The sequence below is a fragment of the Micromys minutus genome (assembly GCF_963924665.1).
Source record: "Micromys minutus genome assembly, chromosome: 7".
NCBI classification, from domain to species: domain Eukaryota; kingdom Metazoa; phylum Chordata; class Mammalia; order Rodentia; family Muridae; genus Micromys; species Micromys minutus.
In genome coordinates, this window is record NC_137976.1 from 36,012,349 (window position 1) to 36,025,344 (window position 12,996).

General features: G+C 42.0%; 2 protein-coding genes across 6 annotated transcripts in view; one reads left to right on the top strand and one right to left on the bottom strand.

The window, feature by feature from the left end:
- Positions 1–8,593, top strand: part of ST3GAL6 (ST3 beta-galactoside alpha-2,3-sialyltransferase 6) — a 59,557-nt gene extending 50,964 nt beyond the window's left edge. For all 4 annotated transcript variants that reach the window (XM_080919351.1, XM_080919350.1, XM_080919349.1 and 1 more), the window contains 5 exons: positions 1,056–1,151; positions 4,232–4,418; positions 4,522–4,656; positions 5,719–5,871; positions 7,630–8,593. In XM_080919351.1, coding sequence (XP_080775477.1) covers positions 1,056–1,151; positions 4,232–4,418; positions 4,522–4,656; positions 5,719–5,871; positions 7,630–7,716 — 658 coding nt within the window. In that variant the 3' untranslated portion in view covers positions 7,717–8,593. The remainder of the gene's footprint in view (positions 1–1,055; positions 1,152–4,231; positions 4,419–4,521; positions 4,657–5,718; positions 5,872–7,629) is intronic.
- A 606-nt stretch (positions 8,594–9,199) lies between these two features.
- The window catches only part of DCBLD2 (discoidin, CUB and LCCL domain containing 2), a 53,164-nt gene continuing 49,367 nt past the window's right edge, over positions 9,200–12,996 (bottom strand). For both annotated transcript variants that reach the window (XM_080918712.1, XM_080918711.1), the window contains exon 16: positions 9,200–12,881. In XM_080918712.1, the coding sequence (XP_080774838.1) occupies positions 12,415–12,881 (467 nt within the window). In that variant the 3' untranslated portion in view covers positions 9,200–12,414. The remainder of the gene's footprint in view (positions 12,882–12,996) is intronic.

Sequence of the window (12,996 nt, forward strand, 5' to 3'; positions counted from 1 at the left end):
TTTAAATGCTCCGTTCTCTGGGCTTATATATTACATGGCATTTGTAGAGTTTTGTTACATATTTTATTTTTAAAGTCTTAAACATTTTGAGGTTGAATGGTTTGCTGATGTCTTAAGGCACAAGTTTGCCTTTAGACTTTCCCTGCTTCAAGGACTAGGAAGGACTAGGAAGGGGCCTTTCACAGTCTATACCCCTGTCTCCTAGAGAAGGGTCTTTATTTTCTAGGCCTATGAATGGTGGTCAGAGCAAAAAAAAAAAAAAAAAAAAAAAAAAGAACCAAACCAAAAAAAAAAAAAAAAACAAAAAACAAAAAAGAAAAACAAACAAAAAACAAAACAAACAAACGAAAAACCCTATGTCAATGCTGTTCTACCCTAGGGGTTGACTCTGACCAGCAACAGGAAGTCCCTTTGTGCTCTCCTTAAAGCCTTTTCAGATGCACAGTAAGTGGTGTTTGGATGAAACAACCAGAAGGACTGACTCTATGTTTGAGAAATTGAAGTAAGCCCAGGAAGGGCAAAGAGAGCCTCTCTCCTTCAACTATCCATTCCCACACTCTTATGATGCAAGAGAAAGGAATGGGGAACACTGGTTTAAAACCTAGATAGCAATGTAATATGGCTATGCTTGTACATGCAAGCTCACACTGATGGGACACACCTTGGTGCTCTGGAAGTGTAGAAGTCAATGGTAGTTCCACCTGTTTGAAGTTTGGACTGTGAATGCTATGTGGTTTTGTTTTGTTTTTGTTTTTCCCTCTGAATTTACTTCTTTGCCTAATATCCAGGCTTCTCTTTTTAAACTGGTAATTTTAAGGATCACAGAAGGGAATAGATACATGCCAGAGCCACTAAGGGTTGGTGTCACCTGTGGTCTTATACGTTTCCCAACAGCATTGTGTTTCTTGAATCTCTGGACCTATGGCACAGTTGGTTCTTTTTCTACTTGCGTGACAAGTGAAATTTAAGTTGGTTCCAGAAAGCAGGAGCAGGTTCTTGGAATCACCCCACTTTGTAAATGCCACGACTTAGGCTTTCACTTGTCTGCCCAACAGAGTACCATGTAAAAGGTGTGTGGTGGTTGGTAATGGAGGAGTGCTGAAGAACAAGACATTAGGAGCAAAGATCGACTCCTATGATGTAATAATAAGGTACGGATCTCTCCTATTCACTAACCTGGAATTGCTTGAAAAGAATGTGCCTTCCTATTTCAGCTTAGCTGTGTTTAAAGACTAGTTGATCATTTATGCACCTGATTATACAGCTTTCTGCCTTGGTTCCTGGCTGTGGTAAATTAGGTTTCAGATCATTGATTTAGCAAATATTTAATAAGTCCACTTGATATACCAGGGCCAAATCAGTGCATGACGAGAGTGTGTTTGTGCCCTGTAGTGTCTACATTCTAAAGTGGGAAAAACAGTAATCAAATATATAAGAGGACGGCATAACAAATAAAAAAGATGATAAAGAATTATGAAGTGACTACTTGGGAAAGGGTTACCATTTGGAGATGAAATTTAAGCTAGACCAAAGGACACATACAGGACTAGCTATATGAAGACAGTGGAGGAGCTGCCCAGACAGAGAAGGTATGTATTATAGGTCCTCAGGAGGCTTTTATCCTCAGTTTGTGAGGAGCAGCAGATAAACCCAGGCTCAGGAGAGTGGTCTAACCAGAGGCTGCTGACGTGGGCAAAATTCAGGCTATGTAGGGATTTTAAGGTTTGAAGATTACATTTTAATTTTAAGCTCATTTGGAGCTCCTGAAGCCTTTTATATAGGATCTTAATGAAATAGTTATTTATTGAAAGCCTTCTGCCTGCAGCAGACAATGCTGAGGTGCATGAGGGGAAAGGCAGAGGAGGAGGCATCAAGAGTCATTGCTATATTTGGGCAGCAGATGCTTGGGCAGAATTGGGGAAGTGGACAGACTGGAGCTAGGTTATAAAGTGGTTTCAGCATTTGCTGCTTTATTAGATGTGGCTAAACATTCCAAATAAAGGATACAAGGGCACCTCTGCCTGTCTTCAGCTCTGTCCATTGGCTAGAGAGCAGCAGTCATTTAGCAAGTTTGAGAGACAGGTTTAGGTTCAGAGGTACATAAAATGTCCTGCATTACTCTGTCGCTTTGTAATGTTTTTGAGGTATGTGGTAGGTGAGTGGACAGTCACATAAAGGACACTTTTCAATAGTGAGCAGCCTATGAGCTGAATTTCAACTAAGAGCTCGGGGAGATTCCCCAGGGTGAAGCAGACACAGGAGATGGCCTGGTACTGAGGTTTGGAGCTCTTAAGGCAGAGGTTGAACAAGAAAAAAAAAAAAAAAAAAAAAAAAAAAAGAAAAAGAAAAAGAAAAAAAAAAAGAGTGATCCACCAGCGATGTGTTTCAGAAAAGCAGTCAAGGGGGCCTAATGATAAAAAGTTGTGTGAAGGCAGAAGGTGGGGAGGCAGCTGGATTGCCAAGAGATGGTCACTGTCATGCATGGTTGGCATAAACTGTAGGCAAGAGATATGGCAAGAAGCCCAACTGGAATAAACTGAGGAGAGACTGACAGACCAGGGGAGGGAGAGATCAGCATAGTCAACTTTTGAGGAATGTTCCAAATAGTTGAAAGAGGAGCTGAGCTTTGGAGGTGGTTACAGAATCTAAGAAGGCACATGGTTAAAGTGGTTGAGGTGAAAAGTGGGCCTGGCATAAAGAAGAAGATGTCATAGGGTTAAGAGCTCAAGGGTAATTCGTTCTCTGTAATAATGGTGACCATGGCTACAGCTACCAACAGTCTCTGATACATACATAGTGTAGGGGAAATATTTTTCCTATCTCAATTGTCTGAACAGAAGGGAGGTAAGGTTCTTATCTGGGTAATACTTTTCCTCCCTCCCTCTTTCCCTCTCCTTTTCCCCCTCCCTCCATCTTTCCCTCCCCCTTTCTCCCTCTCTCCATTTTCCCTCCCCTTTTCTCCTTCCCTCCCTTCTTTTCTCTCCTATCCCTTCTCTCCCCCCCTTCTCTCTCCCTTTCCATCTCACCCCCACTCAACCTCCATGTGTATTAATAGTAGCTTTAAGCAGCCATTGAGGCTACACACTGGGAAGGGCTGGCAATGCATCTGGAGGTTTTCTGAGTTACAAGCTGGTTTCTGCATAGCAAGACATCTTACTTTCTCTTTATTGCCCATTTTGAAGAAGTTGTAATTTATAAAACAATTAGATTCATCCATTTTCCCACTTAACTGGGATAATAGAACCTCGGCCAGTCTTTGTAGGGAAACACCATGGGTATAGTTTGAAAGTCACCGCAAGTGTCTTGTATAGTTCAGAGTTGGTAGCAATGGGGTAAAATTATATTTATCCATCTAGGGGACACTGTTTTAGAAACAAAACATTTTTTAATAGAATACCTTTATAGTGTGTGCTCAGTGAGCGTCTAATTTTGGCCTTGAACATATAGTAATCCAGCAGTCGATCTTTTACAGTGTTTTTAGTTCAGTAGCAAAAGACATTCTTCTAATTGTGCTGAGTGTGATGTGGAATTTTTATGGGGTTAATTTCAGAATACTTAAAGACAACAACAAAAAAGGATTTACTTTTATGAGTGTTTGCCTGCATGTATGTAAGTACATAGTGTGCCTGGTGCTTGTGGAGACCAGGAGGAGGCACTGGATCCCTTAGAACTACAGTTAGGGACAGTTGTGAACCAGCATGTGGGTGCTGGGAACTGAACTTCAGTTCTCTGTAAGAACACCAAATGCTCTTAACCACTGAGCTATCTTTCCAGCCCAGAACACAATTTCAGTGGGTCTTCACGCTAACTCAAATGTAACTCATGCCTATCAGTCATGTGGGTACACATCCACATATTTTAGGGCTGTATAGCCTGCAGGCAGATAACTTTCTCAAGAACTCAGGGCCATTAGTTGTAAATCTAAAGTACCTATGCGTGGTTATCCACCATGGTCTCTTTCTAACTGTAGTTAATGCCGTAGTTCTGTATTCTATTTCTTTTAGCCGTGTGGTCAGACTGAATGACTGACATCATAATTAGTATTTGAATACAGATTACTGTCTCATGAGAAGGAACGTTTTCCCTTGACATTACTGTAAAATATTAATCGATTGTCTTGGGGTTCCACAGTGTGGGAATGTCTGACACCTGCCCAATTCTGAAGTCTCAGAACTCGATGAAATGGTTTGTACACCACTCATCCTGTGTGTTGTTGTCTTACTACCCACAGAATGAATAATGGGCCTGTTTTAGGCCATGAAGAGGAAGTTGGGAAAAGGACAACCTTCCGGCTTTTTTACCCAGAGTCTATCTTTTCCGACCCTAGTCACTATGATCCTAACACTACAGCGGTTCTCGTGGTCTTTAAGCCGCAGGACTTAAGGTGGCTGATGGAGATACTGATAGGTAAAAAAATAGTAAGTTGGCCAAACCATTTAGGTTCAGATTATGCTCAGTACTGTTTTCACTCTATAGTAAAATGCATCCACAGCATCGAATTTTCTGTGTCCTTTGTTTCAGAATACCGATGGGTTTTGGAAGAAACCAGCCTTAAAATTGATTTATAACCAATACCAAATCCGGATATTAGATCCATATATTACCAGAGAAGCTTTTCAGCTGCTTCGTTTTCCCAAAGTATTTCCCAAAGATCAGGTAGGTACATATCATCACATATTTGAACTATACATCCAGCCAAGGGCACAGAGGGACATGAGAGCTTTCAGAAATCCCTAAGAACCATGGCTCAGATGGTATTTTCTTAGGACTACAGATGTATTCATGAAATTGGACAGTGTTTTACAGGTTGAAAAAAATGTCATTAAGGGAGAAGTGTGTGTTTTGGGCTTCTTTTGTCTTTGTACATACAAGCTTTAGACTCTCGTTCTGAATGGCCAATAGTTTATGTCTTACAAACTCATCTTCAGTGTTGTGCAGCAAGCTCTGTAGGGCTAGTGGGCTTGTCAGGACCCTTGTGCACAGAATAACTTCGGGACAAGGATGTAGCTTTTAGGAGTGAAAAGAATGGTCTCAAGCACTTTGTCAGTCAACATGAAATACCAGAGGCATTTCTCAGGAAGAAATCCCCTCACCGCACCCCACCCCTCATTTTTTCCAGAAAGAGTTTCTCTGTGTAACCCTGGCCATCCTGGAACTCACTTTGTAGACTAGACTGGCCTCAAATTCAAGAGATCTGCCTGGCTCTGCCTCCCAGAGCGGTAAGAGACTCTTAGCTGAGTTCTAGAAGTTCCTGTCGTATGCTGGGGGTAACACACCACGGTGGGAGTGTGTTAGAATGCTTCAATCTCAGAGGCTGGAGAAGGGAGAAAAATAGTGTTGATCATGAGGGCACAAACTAGTGAACAGACTCTCCTGACCTTTTGTTGATATTTTCAATTCTCCAAAGGCTTTATCTTTTCCATAGGAGGTAGACTCAAGATGCTTCACCTTTGTTCAAACACAGCATGATACTCTTCACAGAGGCCTTCTGCGCTAAAATTGCAGTGACATTATATTTTAGAGACTTTCCAAGATAATCAGTCATAGTGTATGTCCTCAGAGGGATGTGTTCTCTTTGGGGCTTGAGTCTTCTGACATAATGATGGCTGAAAATGTCTCTTCGTATTTAGAAACCCATTTTTTTGTCAGACCAGGGCAGCCAGCTGCTTGGAGAGAATGTAGCTCATTCGTATTTTTAAGTTTCTGATTTCTTCTTAGAAACCCAAACACCCTACGACGGGAATTATTGCCATCACTATGGCATTTCACATATGCAGTGAAGTTCACCTTGCTGGTTTCCAGTACAACTTCTACAGGCCAAATAGTCCTTTACACTATTATGGGAACGCTACCATGTCTTTGATGAAGAAGGTAATGTTCCTTTTTCACTGTTTAAAAACTCCTTACTTTAAAAATGTATGTGTTCATGTTTGTAGGCTCATACATGGGTGTCTCCGGGGGTCAGAGGTCGATGTTGACTGTTACTTCTCACTTTAACTGTCTCACTGGTACAGAATTTACTAAGCAGTGTAGGCTGTCTGGCCAGCCAGAGATCAGTCTGTTGCCACTATCTAGTGCTGGGACCACAAGTATGATCGACATCCCCACACCCAGCATTTTACACATAAGCTAGAAGTAGAACTCAGGTCCCTGCAAGTACTTTACCTGAGTTGTCTCCAGCTGACCGTGTGTCCCTTTTCATACTCTTGAGCTCCCAAAGGCTGCAAATAGGACTTTAGTCATTTTCCTGTAGCAGCAGTTTTTAACTTGTGTGGGTCTTGAATTTTTTGGATAGCCTCATGGTGCTGTTTCATCAAACCCCAATAGAGGCTGAGTCTTATTTTAGATTTTTCTTTTATTTAAATAATACTTAATTCAATATATTCAACTGGTATATCTGAGACCAATGAACCCACAAAATCACCATGGTCATAATAAGTATCCTCACACTCTAGTTAAGTAGACAAGTTGGTCTAGAAACATGTGACCCTACAGAAGACTCCACCTACACAATGCCTCTTGACCAGAGCATCATCCTCCTGATCACACGTTGATACTGGTGGCTCCAGTTTTGAATGAGAAGGACATTCCTATTTTTTGAATTCTAAGATGAATTATACATCCTGAGTGACACAAAAAAATGCTATGTTTTTAAAAGTGTGAAATGTGAGTAATTTACTATAAAAGCATCGGTTGATGGCTCACAGAATTGGTCTCCTGTTGAATCATTCCAGAGTATCTCAGAGCTGAAGATATAATATTCACATTGAACATTACTGCTGTCTTTTGTTCCTCTACCGTGAGAGCAAATTTTTAAGCTCGGAATATATTTGGAGCTTTTCCCTCAGCCCTTGTTTCTTACAGGAGTTGAAAAAAGAATACTGAACAGTTTGTCTGTCTGTCTGTCTGTCTGTCTGAATTGTGGGGCTAGTGATTGGACTTATGGTGGTATACCACACTAGGCAAGTCGTCAGCCAGTAAACTACATACCTCGCAGAAGAATTACTATTTTTGCAGGTGACTGAAAACTGAACTCAGGGACTCACAAAGGCCAAGCAAATCATCTATCACTGAGATACTATCTTAGATCTTTTGAAAACTATCTTGTAGGATCTTCCCTTGTAATCCAGGCTGCCCTCTACTTATGATCGTCCCGATGCCACACAGGTGGAGTGATAAACACTGGAAACCACGCCAGGCTCAGAATTGTTGTTTTAAAGGTGGGGGTAGGGGAGTTTAAGGTCATCCTCTACTACACAAAGGTGTGAGCAGACCTGGGCTAAAAGAAATCCTCTTCGAAAACCACCAAATCCTACAAACACCAGGCTTTATGGGATCTTATCTCCAGGACAACTTTTAAAAATGGCTTCCAGGTGCTACCCTTACATAGCACATTCTGACTTAAGCTTTCGGTCTTGGTACAGCTGAGGTGGAAAATGAGATTTGGGGATGCTCTCAAGCCAAAAACTGAGCAAGCAGGGTTCATGTAACAGACATCCATGTACCTTGTCACTAACACCTGAGAGCTTATTATGAGAAACTTTTCCCAGGCAGAGTACTAGAGTATCTCACTTGGCTAGTGTTTGGAGTGCGGGATTGATGACAAGCCTATTTCATTTTCCTTTTCAGAACGCCTATCACAATCTGACCGCAGAGCAGCTCTTTTTAAAGGACATTATAAAGAAAAAAATGGTGATCAACTTGACTCAAGATTGACTGTATAGATTCAGATGATGATGCTAAACAGTATTAGTTTTATTTTTGTACTGCAAATTTTAGTTTATTTTTTAAATATATTGAACTTATCAAATAATTATGTATATTAAGTCTCTTGCTGCCTGGTGATTTGTAACCACCAGCTAAATTTCTGTGAATATATTTATGAAAAATAAGAATTTTAGTTGATGTCAGGGAAATATATATAGTTTTGATCATGTTTTTAAATGTGATCTTTAGTGTTCTGAGGTATTTTGAAATACCTTTTCATAGTTCCTTCATCTTAAAGAATTCTAGGAGATTTAGGTAATTTCACTTGTTCTGATAGTCACATATTATTTTGAGATGCTTATTAAGGTTACTACTCCTGGGCGTATGACAGAGGGTCAAGTGCAGAAAACTCGAATCGCCTGGTTGTAGAAGTCCACGGTATCCACAGTGGTTTAATTACGTTTCCTCTGCAATTAATTAAACCAGTAATAAGTTGCTATAGGGAGTAAAGATAGCCTTGTCCCTGTTAGAAAAGCACACTCACATGATGAGCACCCTGAGACTTTGGTTTGGGGGTGGGGGGAGCAGGTTCTTACTATGTAGCCCAGGCTGGCCTTGAACTTGGTTTCTTGCCTCAGTTCTTGCCAAGTTCTGCCATTGCACCCTATGGCATCATTTCTTCAAAAATTCTTTTTAGACAGGGTCTATATATTATTAGCTCTGGATGGCCCAGAAACTACAAGGTAGTCCAGGTTGGACTTGAACTCGGAGGTGAACCTGTGCTTCCTGTGGGATGAGGGGTGTGTATCATCATAAACTGTTAAAAAAAAAAACTTACATGTTTGAAGAAAATTAGAAGAGTAAAGTAATGCGAGTAAAACCTTAAGGTTTGTTGTTGTTTATTTGTGGGGAATGTCACATTTCACACAACTACATTTCACCTTCAGTGAAACATTCAGTAGGTCTTTCAGGTACATGAGAGATAAGTCTGATGAAGTGCAAGCAGACAGCCTGTGTGGCAAGTTTTACCTTTTAGCTGTTAGTACTCACAACCAAAGGCTACAGGGGGTAGAAGGGGGTGGGGAGAGCGAACAGGAAGTGTTACTGGAAATGCTGGTGTGACCGGCCTCCTTCCTAACGAGTGAAAAGTCAGAAAAAGAGTGAGACACTAAAAACAACACTCACACTGGTAGGGTCCAGCTACCTCCCTGGGGGCAGGGCACTGGTACTAGCCAACTCTCCATGCTGATGGGCGTTTCCCCTTTACCCCACAGCCATGCAGAGCTGCGATGCCCAGGTTCACTTCCATAATAAGGCAGGTTTGAGGATTGTGCAACAGGCAGCGCACGGGGGAGGGGGACCAAGGAACAACCAGCAGGAGTATTTTGAAATAAAAGGTGACTGTTGTCAACATTGAGAAATTCATCATTTTCTAGACTATGATGTCAAGATTGTTTTATTTAATTCAAATAATCTGAGAAAGACACACACACACATATATATATAATTTATTAAAAACACATTAGAATCTCACTATGTTCAACAGCCTAAATTCTAGCAACATATACAAATATCAAGTGACTGCAGTCCATGCCGAGGTAAGACAAATACATTCTGGGAGAGTGTCACTGACACTGGAGCCATTTCCACTTGTGTATTTCAATCCATTTTATTTCCACCGTTCCTGATGCCAACACGAGCAAAACCACACAATTGGTCTAATTGAGATTGGCGCCACAGTTAACCTAAATACCCTACAACCATCCAACTCCCTAGAGTTTTGCAGTTCAAGGACTTTCAAGTTCAACCCAAAAGGTAGAATTAACAGCTCCTTTTTACACAGAGCCCTGTCGGTTCTCCGTGGAGGATTAGAACCTCCCAGTGCCCGCATCATCTCTGGGTTCCGTCTAGTGGTCTTGTCTGCCTTATCTACTCCCCTTTGCTGCTCTCTGGGTGACAATGTGGAGCCAGGACATGGCATCGCTGACTCAGTTCCTTGCCACAGCTTTGCCACACTTTCAATGCCTCAGTCCCTGGGGCAGGGAGAAGCCCACACATGACACACGACAACCGTAACAGCTCTATATGTTCTCCATGTGAACAGCAAATCGACCCATGGTTCAATGGAAAGTGCAAATAGTGAAACATGAATTAAATAACTGGACCAGCCCCATCACCCTCAACAGGAACTACTGCGATCCACAAACAGCATCTACACTATCTGTGCTGGTTCCAAGGGTCAAGTGACAGCCAAGTTAGTGTCATTTTCTGGAGCCTCCAAAGGCTGTACTTGCCACACTGCTGTCTCTGTATTTCTACAATCAACCGTATAGCAGGCAAAGAGAAACCCAGTAAGCCACAGTGACTTAAGTATAGAAGATTTCAAGCAAAGAATTAAAGCAAAACAAAGTAACCAGGGGGTTTAGTCAAAAGTGGACTTTCACATTTTACTTGATTGTCTTCCAAAGATTTACCAGACATGTGAGTGACTAAGGACTGAGGACACTTTATGATACAAAAGCTAAAGAGAAAAGTACAAAACCAGAAAGATCATTTCAATCAGGCTCAGCTCTATCTGCAAAGGAAAAAACATCTAACAACAAGTCTTTTATGGGAACATTGGTAGAGTTCAAGGGGAGCACAGTGCCATCAGGAATCAAGTCTCACGATGCGCATCGTATCAACAAACAGCCTCACTTTGCTCTTATAAAGTTCTTGGACACCCAGTTATACAAAATAGCAGGTTTCTTTGGGAAAACTTCATCTTCAAAACATCTCTTAAAGCTTCCATGGGGTACGTGTCTCAAAGAAAAGCCTACTCTCTGCCCGAAAAGCATGAATAAAAACGAAACAGCAAATGGTTTGCTCTGTTCCCACCTGAAAGGGGACAACTGCCTTATGTGCCCTACACATTCTTAAATGTTTTAGTACAAAGTCAACATCTGTGCTTTTTTGCTTCATGATTTGGAAACAAAATGTGCACTGATTTTCCAACAAGGAGTGAGACTGTGTCTCAAATGCTGCAAGAAAAAAGGCAAATTACAATAAAAGCAACAAAAAAGATAGGAGAAGGTGGCAGGGAGCCTACAGAAACAGCTTTGAGCAACTTTTCGAACACTGATGTACTTGCGAAAGGAAGCAAAGTCAGTACTGTTTACCACTATCCAAATCTAGTCAAGTTTGCCAATTCTATAACCTGGATGGTACAAGCTGAGAAACTGCCTGGGACCTGACGGCCAAGTGTACTCAACATCTACAAATAGGGTTGTGAAGAGGGACAGTCCCAGTCTACAGGCCAACACTTTACAATATCTAATTCACCTGACTACCTGAAGTGGGTGACCTGCAGCTCAGGTTGTGCTCAGTACTTGTTGCTGGGAAGGATTACACACAATTTGTGACAGCATCTCTGTCAACCAGGTCTGACACAAAGGACCACTTAAGCCTCTTCCCAGACAGAAGGCAGAATCACATGGACTGGGAAGCACATGTTGCCTTTTTTCTTTTTGTAGCAGAGGGGATTGAAGCTATGGCCTCACCTGCTATACTCAGCACTAATCCACTGAGACAGAGCCCCGACCCTTATTTAATGAGTGGCCCAGGTTAATCCTGAACTCTCTCTGTAGACTATAAAGCACTGACCTTGGGGTCCTCTTGTGTCAGCCTCCTAGCTACTTGGGATTGCAGGCTTGAACCATCAGACCTGGTATGTTGGCTTTCTTTTTCCTAAAATGGTTTAGTGAAGAGAATTGAAATTAAAGAGCTATTTGAGTAAAATTATAAAATACCTTGGGATGCACAGAAAATGTGCATGTTTTTGGGCTTGTGTGTAAATAAAGCAAAGGTTAAATTTTACTCTCCCATTAATTTCTTCCCTAATGTAATTTACGATTTACTTTATTGATGGTGAGGAGTCATCTTATAGCTTTTCTACATTGTAAGTTGCTCCTCTGTGGAAAAGTATACTTAAAGACAGGAAGGACTGGCTTCCCATGACTGCTTACTGAAAAGGAGGCCACCGGCATTTATCAACAGAGGTTGGAGCGAGGTCAGAAAGGGTCCTGGTGGGCAGCGTACAGGTGAGGCCACGCCCTGTACCGTGAGGGTTAATACTGCTAAGAGTGTCATCACTGCACGGTGGGATGCTCTAACTGCACCTTCCTAGGGAAATACTGAGAAGTGTACATGTCTACAGCCAGAACACTGCTTATCCATCACTGATGGTTGTGAGGGGAAAAGGGAAGCAGACAGTCACACAGGACGACAACAGGAGAAGGAAAGCACAACAGTACCCACCTTCACAAAGGGAGAATTTCAAGCCATTCGGTATTTCAAGAACAGTACCATGCATTATTGCCAGCAAGGCTTACAGAACCATCTCAAGTTCATCAATGTACCTGCAGCATTGGTAATAAATACTCAGTGATTTTCAGGTTCTTTGAAGTGCATTATAGGGTGCTTTTTCTGTATTAAAAATAGTGTTTTACAGTAGTAACAAACAGGAAGTTTGACATGTAACAGGCAAGCAGTAACTGCCACTCGGTAACACCTTTAAAGCAAGACGGCAAGGCAAGTAGTTTCTTGTACCTCGGTCACCACGGTCCCTAACCACTTCAGTGACAGATCTGTAAGACATTCTACTATTACTACCACTAAGTTAAAAAGCCATGTGCTTAAATGGATGCTTTGTAAGAAGCAGCACCACCGTCAAAGGATTTCTTTAAAAGCATCAAACTTCTCATCCCTTCCTGCTCCTGATACTTCCTGGGTGCTCTGTGGCACCTGGTACACCAGGTCCTCTGGGGTAGCTGCTGGCTTCCCACCTTTTGGGGTGTCGTACTGAGCCTGGCCCGAGGAGCAGCTGTCAGTCCTGGAGAGAAGAGTGTTGTAAGTTCCCACTAAGGCGGGAGGTTGGTTCCCTGCAGTTTTGAAAGTGGATGTGGAGGGCAGACCAGTTGAGGCTGTGGGGTGTCCTGACATGTCCATGATGATTGGGGTTGCGTACTCAGACCCCGTTATAGGCAGCGGTTCAGCATAGGCGTGGTACACTTCCTGCACTGGAGAGTTGTAAGGGTCTAGATCTGCGTAGCTTGCTTCTTTCCCTTCTTCAGGTTTAAAGGTAGATCTCTGATGGAGTGTGCCAACAATTCCTCCCACAAGGGGCTGTGCATATTCTGTGGATGCCACAAGACACAGTGGGACACTTATGAAAATAGGAATGACATACTTTTAAGGTGACAGCTAAAGATTGCTCTAACACCAAACAATGGTACTGATCAATGTAAAGCT